The sequence below is a fragment of the Ascaphus truei genome, chromosome 21 (assembly GCF_040206685.1).
Source record: "Ascaphus truei isolate aAscTru1 chromosome 21, aAscTru1.hap1, whole genome shotgun sequence".
Lineage (NCBI taxonomy): Eukaryota > Metazoa > Chordata > Amphibia > Anura > Ascaphidae > Ascaphus > Ascaphus truei.
The window spans coordinates 4,571,236-4,592,023 of NC_134503.1; the positions used below are offsets into that span (position 1 = coordinate 4,571,236).

Consider the following 20,788-nt stretch of genomic DNA (forward strand, 5'->3'; position numbering starts at 1 on the left):
GTAATGAAATGCAAGCTGGTTGAATGGTCTTTCAATTCCCTTTAACATGTCTCAGGGTCATTGTGCTTTTGTTTTAGATTTCTATACCCCTACAGAGCAAGGTGCAGAGGTGTCAAAGACATGAAACCTCTACCTAATGAATGCCTTTAGCATTTCTTTGTTATGCACAAGGGAACAGTTCAGGGAGACTTGGGTCTTGTTAGCTTCAATAAGAGTATAGATGAGAGGAAGGTTCTTTTGTTATTACACAGGACTGCTACTAAACGTGTACCATCCCTTACACATACCCCCTACTCCCTCTCCCTTCTCTGTTACTACATGGAAAAAGGGACCAGCACCTCTCCCCACCCTTCTTTGATTACAGTTATATGCTAAATAATAGTTTTTCCTGTTAGCAATTAAACTTTTTTTTTTTGCTTTTCCTACACTTATATAATTTTTTATTTATATATATATATATATATATATATATATATATATACAGTATCTCTTTCAAAATTCATTCTTAAACCCCTAATAGATACATGTAAAACATGAATGATCTGATGGAGAGAGGTGATTTTGACGTCCTAGTTGGTTCTGGTTCTGGTGAAGGTTAGGTTTGTTTTTAATTACAACACCTTTCCATAGATTATTCACTTAGACTGTAAGCTCTTCCAGTCAGGAACTCCTAATGTTTTCTTCTATGTCTAGCACTACTACAGTACAGCAGGGCCCCGCTTCTCGGCGCTCCGCTTTTCGGCGATCCGCTGATACGGCGGCACCGAGAAGGGGGCCGCCATGTTGAATTTAAAATCACGCATGCGCAGGTCGCACATGCGCAGAACGGCGAAAATGCCGGTTTGCGCATGCGCAGCACTGAAAATCGCCGGATCCACTTTCCGGCGATTTTCACTATACGGCGGGCCTCTGGAACGGAACCCGCCGTATACCCGGGGCCCTGCTGTACACAATATGTCTCCTATAACTTTGTCACATGTATTACTGCTGTGAAGCTTGATGTGCATGGACCGCACTATCCAAATAAAGATATACTGCCATACATTATGTTTATACAGTGAAAGCCATGTATGCAACGCTTGGAAGACGCCATCCAAGTGGGTCTTCTTCCTTTTTGCAATGTTTTTATTTTTTTTAACATAGGATGAAAGTAGAGGGTTCCCGTAGCTGAACCCCATTCATCTCAGCTCCGGGGACCCCCTGCTTCCAAAGACACCTCCGTGGGGGGTGCCGGTAGCAGCTCGGCTACCAGGAATCACGTAACAGCGGAGTTTCAAAGCTCCCGCGCCCTGCTGGCCAATAGGAAGCCGCGACATCATTCGGTGATCCTATTGGCCCATGTGACACGAAAGCTTTAAACTTTGGCGAGACACCGGAGGTCTGTATCTCAGGAAGCAGGGGGTCCCCAGAGCTGAAATTAATGGGTTTCATATCCGGAGACCCCCTGCTTCAAACCTATGTAAAAAAACCATTGCCTGCTTGGATTGCTTCTTTAAAGCAGAAGAATGCAGACAATGTAACATACAGGGAGTTACATACACAATCAGGCAAGAGCATAAATGGGGAGGATGATGACCCAGGGAGTAATCCGATTGCCAATTCTTGGAGTCAGGAAAGAATTTATTTATCCCCTTATGAGACATCATTGGATGATATGACACTGGGGTTTTTTGTGTTTGCCTTCCTCTGGATCAATATGCTGTAAATACGGATATAGGATAAAGTATCTGTCGTCTAAATTTTGCATAGGTTGAACTTGATGGACACATGTCTTTTTTCAACCTCATCTACTATGTAACTATGTTACTATATAATAAAGAAACATTTCTCCCTGCACATAGATTTTTTTTTCCCAAGCGTTAGGCAGTGGGATGGAGCTAGTGCGGGCACACAGCGGAGGTTGGCACGTGAACAGGACTACTGCAGACTTTGGTGCTCTTTAAATTAAAAAAAAAGCAGCTAGAAGGAAAATAAAAAAAAATAGCCTTGCTGATTTACTTTTACTAGAACAAGAGGTCGTTTTCTGAACCTCGGGGGCGGCGAGACAAGGAGAAATGTGAGGACGCACATCTTCAGGGGAAAGAGTGGGGGTTCGTGAAATGGCCGCACAGCAGACGTGGTAGACAGAGGCCAATGAAGTAATTCAAAAACGTGCTTGGGATAGACATAATGGTATATGGTATATACTCCGTAAACGACATTGCTTCATCTTTTATATAAAGGTAAGGAGCGATGCGTTGTGGAGGCCAGCGGCAGGATGTTCAATACGTCTCTAGTGATTCCGCGCCATTGATCTGGATTTAGGGCGGCTTTTTGGGCTTCGGCTGCTGTGAAGTGGAGCGGTTTGAGACCTTGCGCCACCTGGTTCGACCACGTTTTCTTTGGCGCATTTCAGTCCACTTTCCAGCCTATGGGTCGTGTGGTGTTGAGGCGCTGGTATGGTAGTCTGGTGATGTGAGTGCAGAGAAGAGCCACCAAATTAATAAAGGGGATGGACAATCTGATTTACGAGGAGAGGCTAGCTAAATTAGATTTGTTTACATTAGAAAAGAGGCGTCTAAAAAGGGATATGATAACTATATACAAATATATTCAGGGACAACTCAAGGAGCTTTCAAAAGAACTATTTATCCCAAGGTCAGGACAAACGACACATCCCTTAAGGTTGGAGGACAGGAGATTTCACCAGCAACAAAGGAAAGGGTTCTTTACAGTAAGGGCAGTTACAATGTGGGATTCATTACCCATGGAGACTGTGATGGCAGATACAATAGATCTGTTCAAAAAAAGGTTGGACATCTTTTTAGAAAGGAAAGGTATACATGGGAAGGATGTTGACCCAGGGAGTAATCTGATTGCCAATTCTTGGGAGTCAGGAAGGAATTTATTTTCCCCTCTATGAGATATCATTGGATGATATGTCACTGGGGTTTTCTGTTTGCCTTCCTCTGGATCAATACACTGTAAGTACGGATATAGGATAAAATATCTGTCGTCTAAATTTAGCATAGGTTGAACTTAATGGACGTGTCTTTTTTTCAACCTATTCTACTATGTAAATATGTATGTGTGTAACTATGTATGTGTGTAACTGTAAAATGGGCACCAAATTTCACAGATCCTGAAAGCCAATGGCATCGTCATTGCTTCCAGCTTCCTATTGGAAAACACTGATAACCACACCGGTGAAGATAGTGCCGTTCAGGCCTGGAAGACCCCCATTCCAATGTTCTAAAACCAATAATGTAGGAATGCTTTTTTAACCCTTTGAATGTAGTCACCATGGGGGATGTCACACTGAGGGCCTCAGGACGTAGTGACTATGTCATGCCCGGGGAGGGTGTTTTGTTTTTGTTTGAATCACGTCCGGCGTTCCCGTAAAGCGCAGAACACGTTCCAACCGGTAAGGAAACGCTCCAGTTTCCTCCAAAATGGCCGCCTAGTTTATTTATTATTTATTTAATATATAAAATATTTTACCAGGAAGTAATACATTGAGAGTTACCTCTCGTTTTCAAGTATGTCCTGGGCACAGAGTAAAACAAATAATACATGGTTACAAGTACAGTTACATAAATGAACAGGGTATACATTATATACAAGACATTGCATGCACAGTTAAAGAAAATATATATTATGAGCGTATGAAACAGTTACAGACCAGGTTAAAATGTGAGACAGCCTTAGATTTGAAAGAACTTAAACTGGTGGTGGATGTGAGAGTCTCTGGTAGGTTGTTCCAGTTTTGGGGTGCACGGAAGGAGAAGGAGGAACGTCCGGATACTTTGTTGAGCCTTGGGACCATGAATAGTCTTTTGGAGTCTGATCTCAGGTGATAAGTTCACGTGACTGCACCGTTTCAGAGGGGACGAGGCACTCAGACCCTTGAAGGGTTAATTATTATAGCACTCTATAGGGGTTTGGTTGTAACCACACTGGCAAATATATCCCAATTATTTTCAGGTAAGACTGGATGGGAACCCGCTTAAAAACGAGAAGTAACTAACTCTCCTTGCATCGTTTCCCGGTAAAATATTTTATTAATAAATAAAACGCGTGAGAACCCTTTTATATTCTATGGACTTGGCTTGGGTGGAGGGAATGTTTTCAGGGAGAAAGTACACCCCTTCCCATCTTTTTAACTTAGGAGGTTCTGGCAATTTGCTGAATGGACAACTCATTGCAGTTGCTTCCCCTCATACAGAGGTAACAGGAAGGGTTCACAGTTTTAGTGTTAGGACCTGCATTTTTGGTTTACCTTGACGTTTGGTATGCAGGCTTACGACGCTTTGGCCAAAAGGTTTAACTAAAAAAAACAAGTAATTACTCTCATTATTCAAGTATTTAAACTTTATACTTATTACCATATATGTTTTGTCAATTTGATGTAGCATTGGGCACCCCTGTCTTTTGTTGTAGAAAGTACAAGTTATAAGCATGGGGCAGTCCTACCTGTAGGACGAGGCTGAATCCTGCCCGGAGGAACTCCCCGTTAATTTAGGAGTTGGTACTGTACCTGTGGGGCACCATTACGGAGTTGGACTTGATCATTTAATTTATACGTCAGTTACCAGGCCAGTAAGGAACCAGACCGGAGCTTTGTAGTGAGAGGGGGTGGTTTAGAGTCAGGGCCTCACCAGTGACGCTTCCTCCTTTGCTGGGTCTCTGGTTTGATGCTACCCCCTTCCCTCCCGGGTTTCGGGTCTAGCACAGAGCCTGCATTTACCCCACATATATTTTGCCTTATTACATGTACCACGGACTATCTAAAACTCCCTGATAGATTTGTTATACTGTTCCACCAAATTCTAAGGATTTCATCAGCCTGCTAACTTGTGGCAATATTCTGTTGCCCAGGATTTCTGGAAGCACCAATCAGGGATTCACTTCCCCTACTTTTTGCAGCCCTTCCTAGGACCGAAGTGTACAAATTACCTTGACACAGTACTTAAGTAAAACAGTTAAGAGTGATTAAATCTTTATAAGGAAGCCAAGTACCCTAATAAGTTTTTTGTGACCCGCTATACCAGGGGTGGCCAATTCCATTCCTCAAGCGGCCACCAACAGGTCAGGTTTTAAGGATATTCCTGCTTCAGCGCAGGTGGAGCAGTTGAAGACTGATTGAGCCACCTGTGCTGAAGCAGGGATATCCTTAACCTGACCTGTTTGTGGTTCTTGGACTGGAGTTGGTCACCCCTGCGTTCTGGGAACAATTAGCCAGTATGGTTATCATAGAAAGATCTGTGCTCAGGGAGTATATTCAGTGGAATAATTTAGAATATGATACTAGAGAATAAAGCTGTTACAGCAAAGCTAACAGAACACTTCTCCATCAGGGAGAAACATTACAGGGAGGTAAATGAAATTGTGGCGTTTATAAATGTGTAAGGAGTTTAACATTGCTTTCTTGGGAGGAAAAGGGTGGTCAAAATCAGTCCTCAAGGGCTACCAACAGGCCAGGTATTAGGCATATCCCTGCTTCAGCACAAGTGGCTCAGTCATTGACTGGGCCACTGATTGAGTCACCTGTGCTGAAGCTGGGATAGCCTTAAAACCTGACCTGTTGGTGGCCACCCCTGGGTTAGTAGAAAGCGCTAGTCTTAAACGGGACAGGGCATATTCAATCCCCAGTTTGCAGTAAGCAGCTTCATATAATTATTAACTCCCATCACCGCTAAGGCAGCTCGTGAGGCAATGCAAGCGTATCTGCTGTCGAGTGATCTCCGCCAGCGGCATACCCAGCAATGAAGCAGTTAACATTGGTGTGCCCTGCATGCAGTACCACAAGGACCATCACCCCCCCCCTCCTCCAAGCAATAAGGGGCCCATTTCTACATTGCGCCCAGCAGCAGCAAGCTAACAATAGGTGCACTGCCATGGAGTGCTGTGCTGTTCAGTGAAAGGCATTAAAAGGGGATGGGAGACTTTTCAGAATCGCACAGGCTCTTTGGGGATGTCAACTAAATTATGCAAAAAAAACCTGACATAAAGTCCCTGGGCTTCTCTGCATTGTGTTCTGATGCTGAAGACACACACAGCATCTCTCGCTGCAAACCCCCCAAATTTCTGAATCGTGTTTCAAACCCAAGTGTTGTTGAGGGGAAGAAAAAAAACAAAAAAAACCCACAAACATATTTAAGCAAACAACATATTTAAGCAAACAAGGCAATATTTGTGATGTTTACAGTGGAGAAAAGGGAAACACTGTGGAGGCAGCCATCTGAAATGACACCAAGTTCCATGCATCAATCCTGCTGCTGGAATATGTAACTGACTATGGGTGACATTTTTTTGCATCCCACTAAAGATCAAACAAGTTGGACTTGCATGTGAAGCTGATTAACGGTTACATTTAGGAATACGCTTTAAAATGTTATGTGGCAGTTTGGTGGATTGTACAAATGGCTGTAATATGATGAATTGGCTAAACTTAAGTGTGACGCATTGCTAAACAAATCAGACACTTTCTTTTTTTGTATTAGAGTCAAAAGTAGCAATTTTGCATTATTTCCACTTGCAGCAGGGACAATGAATGAGGATTAACATGAGTTGGCCAATTATATATGTACTACCCCAATGACATTGTAATTGCATTTATGCTTATCCTCGTCACTTGCATGCCAAAGATCGTCAGGGTGCAAAATCCAGATTTTAATCTTTTTGATACAGAATTTGAACGTATTAATCAAGAAAATGACATTAGTTTTTTATAGTATTTTGCAACCTCACAATATAATGAACTTAACGACAATTAGATCAATAGTTAAATATTTATTATTGCGTATATATATATATATACACACCTAGTTCTAACCATTTAAAGGTCAACATGATAAATATATATAGTATATTGATATATTTGTTATATCGACCTTTAAATGGTTAGAACTATATATATATATATATATATATATATATATATATATATATATATATATATATATATATATAATGTGTGTAAATGTATATATTTATTTATACAGAAGTTCGCAATCGTCGATTCGTTTTTTTTATTTATATATATATATATATATATATATATATATATATATATATATATATGCATAGACATATATATAATGTGTGTAAATGTATATATTTATTTATACAGAAGTTCGCAATCGTCGATTCGTTTTTTTTATATATATATATATATAGATAGATAGATAGATAGATATATATATATATATATATATATATATATATATATAGACACGTAGTTGTACTCATTTAAAGAGATCACTGTTAGTATGTGATTAGGACACTGCCGCTTTAACGGGTGTCGGTGCACGGGTGGGTGTTGGCCTCGGGTGGGGCCCCCTCACGCGCGCCCTCCCAACGGCGGGAAATGAGCGCGCGACACGCCACCTGTCACCACGTGACCCGCCCCCATCTGTGCCGCTCAGCCTCTCATCGCTCAGCTTTCTACTAGCCAACACGGCGCGTCATCACCCTCCCCCTCCCCTTCCCAACTCAGCGGCGCGCGCAGGAACGCTCCACCTCCAACAGGGGTGGGGGAGCAGGGGGGAGAAAGAGGCTGGGCTCACGCGCGCACAGGCTACGTCCCGTCCCGCCCTTTCCCCCCCTCTCTAAGCCCTCCCTCCCCTCCAAGAGAGGTGGTGCCGTCTCTCTACCCAGAGCGGGAGCGCGTGTTGGTCTCGAGCGCAGTGCGTCCCTCCCCCTCCTTTCTCTCCTCTCAGGTCGGGAGCGAGATCTTCCCTCACACACACAGCAGAGCGGCCATCGCGCCTTCTCCTCCTCTGCCGCCGCTTCTCTCACCTCAAGCCTCGCCGGAGGAAGGAGGGAGACTGCCGAAGCGTCCCTCCTCACCTCCCCCCCTCCGGAGCGGGTTCTGCCTCGCCGAGCAGCTCCCTCCACCCCCCCTATCCCTCGCCTAGGCCCCAGCCTGCAGCCCCCGCCGCTGTCCTCGGCCCTCGCGTTCTCTCGCTCTCTTCCCCTCCCTCCCCCCTCTCTCCTCCGACATGTCGGCGCCGGCGGCGAAAGTCAGTAAAAAGGAGGTGAACTCCAACCACGATGGAGCGGACGAGACCTCAGGTGAGGAGGAGGAGGGAATTGATGGTGATGGTTGGCGGCCTCCGCACAAGCGCCATTTTCCCCCCGCGGCTCGAGGCGCGCGCAGCGGGTGAAGGCCTCGAGAACCCGCCGCCCTCGTGACGGGGGCTAAGTTATCGGTCCCTCTGCCCCACGGACGCCGTGTCAGCCGTGGGGTGGGTGAGTGGGAGGGAGGGGGGGGGGGGTGTTGCGCAGGAACCCGCGGTCTCGGCTCATTGTCCTCCGCCATGATGCTTCCGTCCCCATCCGCATGGCGTAGGCCGTGGGAGGACGGGGAGGTAGGGTTAACCGAACAGGCCACGCGTGGCTTTGTCTTCCCACTCTCCCCCTCCCCCCGTTGTCTTCGGGATTAGCCCGGAAACGATGAAGGCCTTGGCGACCACGAGGCAGCGTGTCGGCTGTGCCCGGGCGAGCCGCGCGGGTTTTTTTCCCCCGGATGCGTTCCACGTGGGGCCGGGCGCTTGTCTCCAGCTTTCCGCCGCTTCCCTTTATCTGTGTACGTTGTTACCGTGTGCCGCTGCGGGATGTGGCCGTGTAGTTGGTACGGCGGGCATTACACCCTACGTCGGCTACAGGTACACGAGCTGGCCCCACGTGTTTGTTTGATTTTTACCGGCGCTGCCCGCCATAATCTGCAACTTTAAAGATCCCGGCTTTCCCAAGAACAAGCCCTGGAGGGCACAGGATCAGCCGTTTTATCCGAGGTGTATTACATACATAAATTCCCCTAACAAGTGTGTATATATAAATATATCCCCATATCTCTATCTCTCGAGGTTTTAACGTCGAAAGTGACTGGCTTTTATTTATCTGAGCATACAACTATTGTTGCAATCGAGGTATTTCTCGCAGTCCAACTGGTGTATACACGTGTGGCGAAACACATCAGCGGTGTTTCTTTTAGCAGGTCTGTTGTAGCAACGAGCAAGTACATGATATGACAATATTAATGTTTAATACTTGTTTTTCTTTTCAGAAAAAGAGCAGCAGGAAGCAATTGAGCATATTGACGAAGTACAGAATGAAATAGACAGGTACGGTCACATTTTGTCGCCTTGGTGGCAGCATTGCTATGTAGTGCTCTATAATTGTACCTTGTGTAGTTCCTAGACTTTTTTTATGTCCAACGATTACTTATACCATGGGGAATAAGAAAAATATATGTAAGCATGTAGTTAATTATCCAATCTCATACGTTTACTGCCTTTGAATGTCCAATAAAGTCCCATATAAACTATTTGTGTGGGATATTACTTTGAATCCACTTCCTGAAACTTTTTTTGTTTCACTTTCTGTAAAATCGTTTGTTTTTGAGCTATTTTCCCCCTTCTAATGCTGCAAAATTATTCTTTCCTCTAGACTGAATGAACAAGCCAGCGAGGAAATCCTCAAAGTAGAACAGAAATATAACAAACTTCGTCAACCATTCTTCCAGAAGAGGTCGGAGTTGATCGCCAAAATCCCAAATTTTTGGGTCACAACATTTGTCAACCACCCACAGGGTAAGTCACGATCAAATGTAGAAAATATTGCACCTTGTTTGTAAGATTCTCGCTTTGCGAGATTATGCTTGTAGTATTGGATTGTTGACTTGTTTACATCATACTTTCTGAAAATCTATTGATTCTGTGGTTTGGCCTCTTAAGTGTTAAGTCCATTGGAGGCGGGGTCGTCATTAATGGGGTTACTCAGGTGTGTACTCAAATGTGTCGAGCACCATTCAGATATACGACCAACGTCTGCTCAATAATTTGACAATGTGAATTTTATTTATTTAGAATGTTTTTGTTTTTTAACCTGGAAAGAATACATTGTTACCTCATTTTCACGTGTCCTGGACACAGACAGATGACAATAAATCGTTGGACATTAATTTAGACATTTAAAGGACCTTCAGGGAAAATGTTTTATGGGTGTATTGGTTGTCTTACCTTCCCAAAAAAAAACTGGATAACTAAACGTTATATGTCTATTGTGCCAAAGTTTTTTTTTTTATTTCTTGTGTTTATGAAACGTTCACAATGTTAAGTGTAGGGACTACTTAGGATGTGTTTTAAGATTCCTGCTTTGTTTTCTTAGTGTCTGCGCTGCTGGGTGAAGAGGATGAGGAGGCGCTGCATTATTTGACTCGGGTGGAGGTGACAGAGTTTGAAGACATAAAGTCTGGTTACAGAATAGATTTTGTAAGTATCTACTGTATCTCAGGGGGAGTGGTCTTTTAATGACAATGGCCATGATTGTTATTTCCATGCACTTGTATGGTTAGGTGGCCATAGCTGCGTTAATTTTTTTTAAATCACTTAAAGCAGCTTTCCCAGCTCTTATTTGTATTACTGTTTGGAGGGACCTGGAGCTACTATACTAAGAGGGGGGGGGGGGGGGGGGTAGGCGTGGGGAACGAACGTCTGCTGACTTTTTTTTCTTTTTTTTTTTTTTATATATATATAAAAAAAATTGCAGTATTTCGATGAAAATCCATACTTTGAAAACAAAGTCCTCTCTAAAGAGTTTCACTTGAATGAAAGTGGAGACCCATCTTCAAAGTCAACTGAGATCAAATGGAAAGCTGGAAAGGTAAGGAATACAGTATGTTTAGGGCTTTATCTCATTTAAATAGTTGCTTGAAATTAGCTGTGTACATAGGAGAGGTATGTTGACATAAAATGATGTAAGCTTTAGTTGGTCAGATGTACATTGTATTTAGCTGCCTGCTAAAATTCTGTCATTGACATTATTTTTTTTTGTACCTATTTTGTTTCACTTGAAGGAAATCTTGATTTTTGTTTCCTTTCAGGTTTTTTTGTGCATATTGCTTGCATAGTATATCTCAACTGTATTTATTTCCCCTCACTGGCTGCATGATCTAGGAAAAGTACTTCCACGTTTCCCTGATCATACAGCAATGTAATATTTTAGCAGAATGTGGGTTTGACTGAGAATGTTTATTTTCTGTAGGACCTGACAAAACGTTCTAGCCAGACACAGAATAAAGCCAGCAGGAAGAGGCAGCATGAAGAGCCCGAGAGTTTCTTCACTTGGTTCACTGACCATTCTGATGCAGGGGCAGATGAGCTAGGAGAGGTCATCAAGGATGATATCTGGCCTAATCCATTACAGTACTATCTGGTGAGTGTCCAGGCTGCAGAAGAATGGGGGGGGTTATTATGCAGCGTTCAGTTTTGTGATTAGACAGCGTTCAGTTTTGTGATTAGACATGATCAACAATCGATTTTCTCCTTTTTTTATTTATTTTTTCCTACGAAGGTCCCCGATATGGAAGACGAAGAAGGGGAGGGTGAAGACGATGATGACGATGAAGAAGGACTGGAAGACATTGATGAGGAAGGAGATGAAGATGAGGGTGAAGGAGAGGAAGATGATGACGATGAAGATGAGGAGGGAGAGGAAGCAGAGGTATGCATGAAAAAACCCCATGGCCACTTTGAAGCGGAAGTTTGCTGGTGTGCAGTTACTTGCTTTTGAATGAATGGTGTAGTTAACATGTTACTTTTAGTATTGACATAGATGAGTTGTAACTGAATTTGAATCCCTTACTGATCAAAGGGGGGAGTCTGACAATGAAGGTTACTTCACATTATATTAATGTTCAGCAGTCGTCCCAAAGATATCACTTACCTGCGTGTATATTTATGCAGAAGCGTTCTGATTCATACCAGGAGCGCCTACATTGCACCGCCCTTTCAAAGTTTGATTTGGGGTTATTTTAGGTGCAATTCAGACTTTGCATTTCATGTTACTTTGCTACAGGTAGTTTTTTTTTGTACTTGTTTAGCCTAACATCAGTCCTAACAGTCTTCCAAAGTGCTTTCCCCCAAGATTGCAATAGGCAGATGTGCGAAGAGACTGTATTAGGGACCATTGTTGCATGCTGCAGATGGGGATAAGCACTGAAATGCATTGAACGTTCGTTTTACTAACAGCAAGTAGTACCAATGTTTTGTTAACGTACACGTGGTTCTTTTATTTTACTTATCTCTCCATTATTGCAGGAAGATGAAGGAGAAGATGATTAAGTGATCGTTGATGGATTCCACCCTTTCCTTATTTTTTATCCAGTCCCTGGGAGCAAGATGATTTTTTTTTTTATTTTTATTTTTTGTGTGCTCTCGGTCGCCTTGTTCTCTTGGTCCTACTTCCCCCGCCCCCACCCCCCTAATCCTCTTTATACCATTGTTCATAAATTTATTTTTGGGGGATGGGTAAAAACTGAGTAAAATGCAGTGAAAATCTCTAACCAGTTTCTGTTCCCAAGTCCATTATTATCCTCGTCTCAGACAATAAATTACAAACTTTGTAACATCATATGGTCTGTGGGGCACAGATGTTCCTTGGCCGCCATCACCCTGGTGGAAGCTGGGGCGTGTAACACCCTGTGTGATAGTGCATAGCAGTCTAGCTTTTCTTATTTTTTTTTTTTTTTTTGTGTATATTGGGCTCAGAGGTTACACTGTGTTTCCATGTGAATATGGACAGATAGCATTTACCCACCATGTATCGGTCTTTTTTTTTTTTTTCTTGTTTAAAAAAAAAATGATTAAAAAGTACAAAAAAAAAATAAATAAAAATACTGTGGGGAGGGTTAGAAAGTCCGGGAGGGTTTTGACGAGAACTGGGTGGGTGGGGAGGGCTAGGTGGGCATTTTGAAAACGGCTTTTTCTCTTTGGCATGTTTGTGATGTTTTACAGGACATCCATGCAGTTTGACACACTTTTAAATCTAAAAGGCAAAATAAACATCCTAATAACCATGGGGTGCTCCAGTCCTCGACACCACCCCCTCCCCAACAGGTCAGGTTTTCTGGATAGCCCTGCTTCAGCGCAGGTGGTGTAGTAAGACAGTGTCTTTTTTACTGCACTACCTGTGCTGAAGTAGGGATATCATGAAAACCTGACCTGTTGGGGAGGGTTCTTGAGGACTGGAGATGAGCACCACTGTAGTAATGGCTATCTGCCCTGACAGCTTACAGCGGCCCCTGCAGGACATTATCGCAAACAGACATTCTCAAATGTAATTTTTTTTTTTTAAGTTTTTCTTGAAAGGAAAAATGCTCAGTTTTAAACGTTAAGGTGTACAAGTTGCTTTGTTACAATAAAACTAAATGTGTACACAAAGGGACTTCTGGTTTTCACTCGGATGCTGCCTGCCTCCCTCCCTACTTATAGGTTTTTCACATGACACCCACATTCTGTGGGTCTTTTCTGGTCCAGACTGATATTTCATGTTTTTGATACAAGGTATTTTGTGGTAAGCGCCTAAATATCTAGTCCAGCAATGGCCGAGCCGTGACTGATTCTCTAACCTATTTGCAGGCGGCACCTCTCTGCTCCATTCAGAAGGGAGTTTCGTGGTCAATTTTGTAATTTGCTTGGCAAAGGTGTTTGTGGGCAATGAATCTGATTTCCTAGTCTGTTATAAATCTACATTTTGCTGTCAGATTTTTGCCTGTCAATCAACACTACAAATAAAGTAATTGGTGTGATCTGTATGTCCCATTCTCTGAGTATTGTGCTGATACTGAAAAGTATTGATTCCCAGGATAAAGCAGATACTCACCTGGGGGTGTCCTGCAGTTTGTTTTAATCTGGGGGGTGCGTGAGGGGTGCCTGGTGAAAATGCTATTTTTTGGGATATCAATATGGCTGCCATCTAAGCCTCACTCCCACAAGTGTTGAGGAAGCTTGGATGTCATAGCATGACGTTACTGTTCCCTGTTGGGATGACTCTGGCCAGGTGCCTTTGTGCGGGGATGTATGGTAAATTGAAATAGTGTGGCTGAGCACCAGGGGACCCACTGCTTCAGATTCTGTTGAGGGGGGGGAAAGATGGGGGGGAGGGGGGATTTAAATGTGGAGTTCTTGTTTGTTGCTCATTCTCTCAGCTTTCATTGTACCAAACTCAATAGTATGGTTTAGTTGCTGTAGTTCACTAACGAGCAATGAACGAGAATATTTTTACCATGGCAGTCTGTGCAATTCCTGTTTTGCGAGTTGGTGCTGCAATGGTAATTATTGCATTCATAGTTTTTAAGGAGGATGTCAGACCTGTATCATGAAATGGGGTTTACAGGATACCATACACTGGCCTAACGAGATGGACTGGCACAAAGTACTGCGCCATGAAAAAAAGTGTTGACATGGTCTCTGGGTCACAAAATGGCTGCATCACTTCCACATGTTTGTGTACAAAGGGGGGAAAGGGTAAATTAGCAATTTACAGGGTCAGTCCCTCAAAAAACAACAAATGGCAACCTTTTAGGTGATAATATATATCTATTATACTGATGCCTTGTATGGATTATTACCTGTAGCTTCAGTGAGTGAGCAGCCCTCTTTTGTCATGCCCTCTGGTAAAGAAAGGGTACGGGTGAAGAAAACACTTGATTGGCATGCACCCCCTTTACAAATAGTTTTATTTAAAATAAACCCATAATTCCCAAAGAAACAAAAACGATGGAATGCTGGTTAACCAAGACCTTATAAAAGTGAATTAGCTACCCTTCAGCCATGGGTGGGATGTATTCATTAGCATGCAACATCCAGGCTCAATTTAACAAAGGTAAACCAATGTGTTTTTTTTAATTTTTTTTATTATATATTAAAGCAGCAGTCTGCACTGTTCACTATTTTCACTTTGAGATCACTTCATTGCACTTTCCAACCAAGTTTTTATTTGTAAACCCTGATGCTTTGTTCAGGGGATATAGAACAGTTTTAAATCGGTTAAAACAGCTGTCCCCTGGGCACTATGCAGTCTAATCTCAGCAGGTAAAGATTGAGAGTCGTGATTTTTAATAATATCCGGTCAAAAAAAAAAAAGTAACGTGTTACACGTAGGCTTCTGATGGGGGAATTGCTGCTTTAAGTGACAGGGAAAAAAAAAACATACTTTTGAAAGTGAACAGTCAATTGATTTGTGTCGATTGTGGATTCAACAGTTGTGGTATGCCTACTTTGTCTAGAGTAGCAGGAGTCATTGTTCTGACCAGCAGCTCCCCGCAGGAGCGGAGACAATCAGGAGGTCTTGTACCCATATAGATCGGTTTTCAAAAGAGGCCCCCGTCCCTCCACAAACATTGCTGTTTTCACCTCCTCCACCATCGCCTAAGGCCCCGCTCACACAGCACACTACACTACGGGCGCGGGCGTCAAATGCCTGGCGGCCAATGGTAGTGTTCAGTATTAAAACTACCATTGGCAGGTCAGGGAGACGTTGAGCCTTTCCTTTTCTCTTTTCTCTCAGGAAAAAGAAAAAAAATGTACATTAGGCTGACATATTGTTTATATCATACATACCATGTAATGTCATAACTGCCTAATAAAAAAATATGAAAAAAAAAAAACTACCATTGGCTGCAGCAGCGTGACGTCAATTTCAGCGTGACCCTCGTTTTGGCGGAACGCGTAGAGGAGTACTCGGCCTAACAGAGCACTGGGTACACGTGCTGACTGCCAGCTAACCAACGAGAGGATCCTGGAAATGACGTGACGGAGGTGAGAACGCAATCGTGATCAGTGGGGAAGCTGCGGAGCGTGGGGGTGTTCCAGAGAGTGACGGGGCGTTGGAACGGTGGCTGATGTGAGCGGCAGTGATTAGCGGCGTATGCCAAACACACGACAATGTTACGTCCCTTTTTTATTTTGCATTTTTGTAAGTGCACATTTCTATCATTTTATACATAAACAATTTTTATTGTTTTGATCTGTGCTATGGCTATATTTTCTCATACATTGCTGAAGTTCACCTTTCCTGATGATCCTGCCTGGGAATATGTTCATCTGATGCATATCTGCTACAAAGACACATCATTGCCACCTTTGTTGGGAGAAGCTTTATTATTACTGACATCTTGTGAGCAGGCTGCACATAAGAGCCAAGACCTGATTTGCTACACCACTTACAGCTCCATCATCTGCACTGGGAACTGTTTTGTGTTGTTTTTATCTCCTACATGCTCCCCCTGGACTGCGCACAAATTGTTCTACTTCTGGGACCAGTGAAGACGGGCCCTACCAGAGTGTTTGTGCAGAGAGTGACAACTTTATCACATTTATTTGTATTCACAAAATTGCATATTTTGTGCACTTCACTGTCACTTTCAGAATAGTGAGCACTTTTTGTGTATAAGCGTCTTTGAGATCACTTTCACACTTCCCTGGAGTCTGGCACTATTTTTATGTTGTATGTAGCCAAAAGTTGCATCATTGTATGATCTTAGGACACAATAAGATCACATTGCAAGGGAAAGGCCTGTATGCAAAAACCGAGCCCAAAATGTTTATTGGTCACAGAACCAACTGATTTTTAGCCATCTGTGCAGGTGAACACTGCAGTCACGTCAAAATGACTCCTTTTGTGCGCTCACATTATGGAAAGAGCAGGGCTCCTTACCCCAAAAACTCCACCTCATTACACACTACAGATCCCATAAAATAGGCAGGATGCCACTTTGTGCAAAAACATTTATTAGTAACTTCATTTCATCCCTTAAGGAGAGGCAAATATCTGACAGTCCATTCCATATTTACAATGCTGTCTAGTTTTGACGGGAGTCCCAAAATCTGCCCCATACACCGTCCGCGCAGCACATTCTAGCAGAGACGCTGGCGTTCACCTCGGATCCGACATCTCGATCATGGAGGGGGAGAAAGTTTCCTGCATGAGCTCATCGATGATCAGAGCTACAAAAGTGTCATCAGAATCTTCAAACTCAACGTCCGTCGAGAAGGGTCGCCAACTTTCGGGCTGGTAAGCCCAGCCTGGGGAGAAGCAGAAGCGGACAGGATTGTCAGACTCACAACAGGAAGGACCCCAACCCAATCAATTGTTTAAATGTAAAATGTAACACACACACGGAGTCAGGGCAGGGGTGCGCAAGATTTTCCAGCGGTCCCCCGCTCTTCACCAAGGCATTTAAATTAAATGCCGAGAGGGGGGGGGGGGGGGATGGCGGGAGGCCTCTGCGACTTCCCTTGTCTTCGGCGACGCATCGCCACGGCAACGCAGCGTCATTTGACGTCGGAGACAAGATAAGGAGGGGGGCGAGCAGGCAAGGGGGCGGACTGCAAAGACTGCGCACCCCTGAGTCAGGGTGCACCTTAACAGTTAATAATCCAAAAGATTGGAGCGGGTGCTACCGTGCTAAACTGTACAGTGTAGAAAGGCACAAAAAAAAAAAACCAGACATCAAACAGTCCAATAAATGTGTCTTTACCCGCTCAACGTTTTGCCTTGAAAAAGGCTTCATTGGGAAGCGGAAACGCTGAGCTGGTAAAGGCATGTGTTGTACTATTTGGTGTGCCGGCATTTTTAGGAAAATAAATCCATACACAAAATAAACATTTAGCAGATCTTTTCACTTCCGACATCGCTCAGGCCAGCACCTTGTTGCCTCCAATATTGGTCACAGTGTTAGACATGTAAACGCAGTGCTGGTGTGTGGCAGTGGAATGGTTAACCTCCCCCCCCCAACTCTGCTGCTTTCTGTAAGGTTAGAAGTTACTGGGTCTTTCCAATTAAAATAACCCCCAATAAATTGCATGTATTGGTAATGAACCAGGCGTGGCTGCACATGTCAGCACCTGGGAGGGGGAAATCTGACTAGTAACATCTCTCATTAACCCTGTTACTGCCAGGGGAGGTCAGATTCCTGTAGCTCACTAAATCAGTGTCCTCCCCCCCTAACCACATACAGGAAGAGGTGTCTGTCCCTGCACCTGCCAAACCCTGCTAATAGCTCCCCCTCTACACCAGTATTTACAGCCAGGGCTCCCAGGAAGCAGTGTGTTCCCCTGGAAACCCTGCAACAGTCTTATGAACATTGTATCAAATACAGAAGAATTTACCATGCATCTGATCACAGAGTTGCTATTAGAGAGGGTTGGGACACATACACCCCCCCCCCCCAGTGTGAGCTGGGTGCTCTCCCCCCCCCCTCCTGTGTGAGCTGGGTGCTCTCTCCCCCCCCCCCCTCCTGTGTGAGCTGGGTGCTCTCTTCCCACCCCCTGTGTGAGCTGGGTGCTCTCTTCCCCCCCCCCTGTGTGAGCTGGGTGCTCTCTTCCCCCCCCCCCCTGTGTGAGCTGGGTGCTCTCTTCCCCCCCCCTGTGCTCTTCCCCCCCCCCGCCTGTGTGAGCTGGGTGCTCTCTTCCCCCCCCCCCCCTCTGTGTGAGGTGGGTGCTTTCCCCCCCCCTGTGTGAGCCGGGTGCTCCCCCCCTCTCCCTGTGTGAGCTGGGTGCTCTCCCCCCCCCTCCTCCATGTGTGTGCCGGGTGCTCCCCCCCTCTCCCTGTGTGAGCTGGGTGCTCTCTCCCCCCCCTCCTCTCCCTGTGTGAGCCGGGTGCTTCCCCCCCCCCCTTTCTTTACCCAGCCGTGTCAGGCACCGGGGGCACTTGGCCGTAACCCAGGAGAAGCCGGGGAACCAGGATCCGGTGTCCCGGGCCGGCCAGTGCTTGTGCACCGCCGCCCTGCGCAGGGTGACCACATAGTGCCTCTCCCCCCCCGCCGGGTCACCGAGCAGCTGCACCGGGACTTTCCTCTCCCCGATGGTCACCGTGGCGTTCCCCCGGGACAGGCACACCGGGCTGGGGGAGAAGTGCAGGTCACCGCTCCCGGCCACCTCGAACCCGCACAGCTTGCAAAGCAGCAGCTCCTCCCCGGGGTCAGGCCGGGGGTCCCGGAGAGAGGAGACCCCCAGGAGGGGGAGCAGGAGGGCAGCACACAGCAGCATGGAGGGGCAGGAGGGAGGAGGGGGAGTAGGGGGCTCCTCCCCCCTATTTATCAGGGAGACCCTGCAATGCAATAACAATCCTATACACCCCCCTATTATCAGGGAGACCCTGCAATGCATTAACCATGCTAAACACCCAACCCCCCCAATTATCAGGGAGACCCTGCAGTGCATTCATCATCCTATACACCCCCCCCCCCTATTATCAGGGAGACCCTGCAATGCATTAACCATGCTAAACAACCCCCCCCCCCTATTATCAGGGAGACCCCGCAGTGCATTCATCATCCTATACACCCCCCTATTATCAGGGAGACCCTGCAATGCATTAACCATGCTAAACAACCCCCCCCCCCCTATTATCAGGGAGACCCCGCAGTGCATTCATCATCCTATACACCCCCCTATTATCAGGGAGACCCTGCAATGCAATAACCATCCTATACACCCCCCCCCCCTATTATCAAGGAGACCCTGCAATGCATTAACCATGCTAAACAACCCCCCCCCCCTATTATCAGGGAGACCCCGCAGTGCATTCATCATCCTATACACCCCCCTATTATCAGGGAGACCCTGCAATGCATTAATCATCCTATACACCCCCCTATTATCAGGGAGACCCTGCAATGCATTAACCATGCTAAACAACCCCCCCCCCCTATTATCAGGGAGACCCCGCAGTGCATTCATCATCCTATACACCCCCCTATTATCAGGGAGACCCTGAAATGCATTAACCATGCTAAACAACCCCCCCCCCCTATTATCAGGGAGACCCCGCAGTGCATTCATCATCCTATACACCCCCCTATTATCAGGGAGACCCTGCAATGCATTCATCATCCTATACACCCCCCTATTATCAGGGAGACCCTGCAATGCATTAACCATGCTAAACAACCCCCCCCTATTATCAGGGAGACCCCGCAGTGCATTCATCATCCTATACACCCCCCTATTATCAGGGAGACCCTGCAATGCATTCATCATCCTATACACCCCCCTATTATCAGGGAGACCCTGCAATGCATTAACCATGCTAAACACCCCTCCCCTATTATCAGGGAGACCCTGCAATGCAATAACCATCCTATACACCCCCCTATTATCAGGGAGACCCTGCAATGCATTCATCATCCTATACACCCCCCTATTATCAGGGAGACCCTGCAATGCATTAACCATGCTAAACACCCCTCCCCTATTATCAGGGAGACCCTGCAATGCAATAACCATCCTATACACCCCCTTATTATCAGGGAGACCCTGCAATGCAATAACCATCCTATACACCCCCTTATTATCAGGGCGACCCTGCAATGCATTAACCATCCTATACACCCCCCTAAAATATCAGGGAGACCCTGTGATGCATTAACCATCCTATACACCCCCCTAAAATATCAGGGAGACCCTGTGATGCATTAACCATCCTATACACCCCCCTTATCAAAGCATTAACAATCCTATAAACACTCCCTATTATCAGGGAGACCCTTCATAAATAATTGAGAATATCATGGGTGAGATGCCACACAAATGTATTAGGGTCATTGATACTGGTAACACGTATTAAGTGATCATTTCAAGGACACCGGCTGTAACTAGGGTGGCCACATGTGTCAGAAGTGTTTATAGAGGGAGAAAATCTGAGAAAATAAATGGGAAATCAGGCAAAGCGACACAGAGAGAGAACAGGGGGCGCTGCGGTTCATTAGTCCTCCAGTGGGTGGCGCTGCTGTCCGTGACAGGCTGTAGTCCCCCCCAGTCAAGAAGCTGCAGTACCTGGTCCCGCCTGTGGGTGGAAGCTGCAGTACCTTGTCCCACCGGAGGGTGGAAGCTGCAGTACCTGGTCCCGCCTGTGGGTGGAAGCTGCAGTACCTTGTCCCGCCTGTGGGTGGAAGCTCCAGTACCTGGTCCCGCCTGTGGGTGGCAGCTGCGGGTTTCCTTTCTCTCCCGGCCGTTACACG

General features: G+C 45.4%; 1 protein-coding gene across 1 annotated transcript; it reads left to right on the top strand.

Annotated features, from left to right (window-relative positions):
• The first annotated feature begins 7,619 nt into the window (after positions 1 to 7,619).
• SET (SET nuclear proto-oncogene) lies at positions 7,620 to 13,205 on the top strand. The gene is made up of 8 exons (XM_075578605.1): positions 7,620 to 8,055; positions 9,050 to 9,107; positions 9,433 to 9,575; positions 10,153 to 10,256; positions 10,534 to 10,647; positions 11,029 to 11,199; positions 11,338 to 11,487; positions 12,084 to 13,205. The coding sequence occupies exons 1-8, from the start codon at positions 7,983 to 7,985 to the stop codon at positions 12,105 to 12,107; spliced, it is 837 nt and encodes a 278-aa protein (XP_075434720.1). The 5' UTR covers positions 7,620 to 7,982; the 3' UTR covers positions 12,108 to 13,205.
• The last annotated feature ends 7,583 nt before the right edge of the window (positions 13,206 to 20,788 follow it).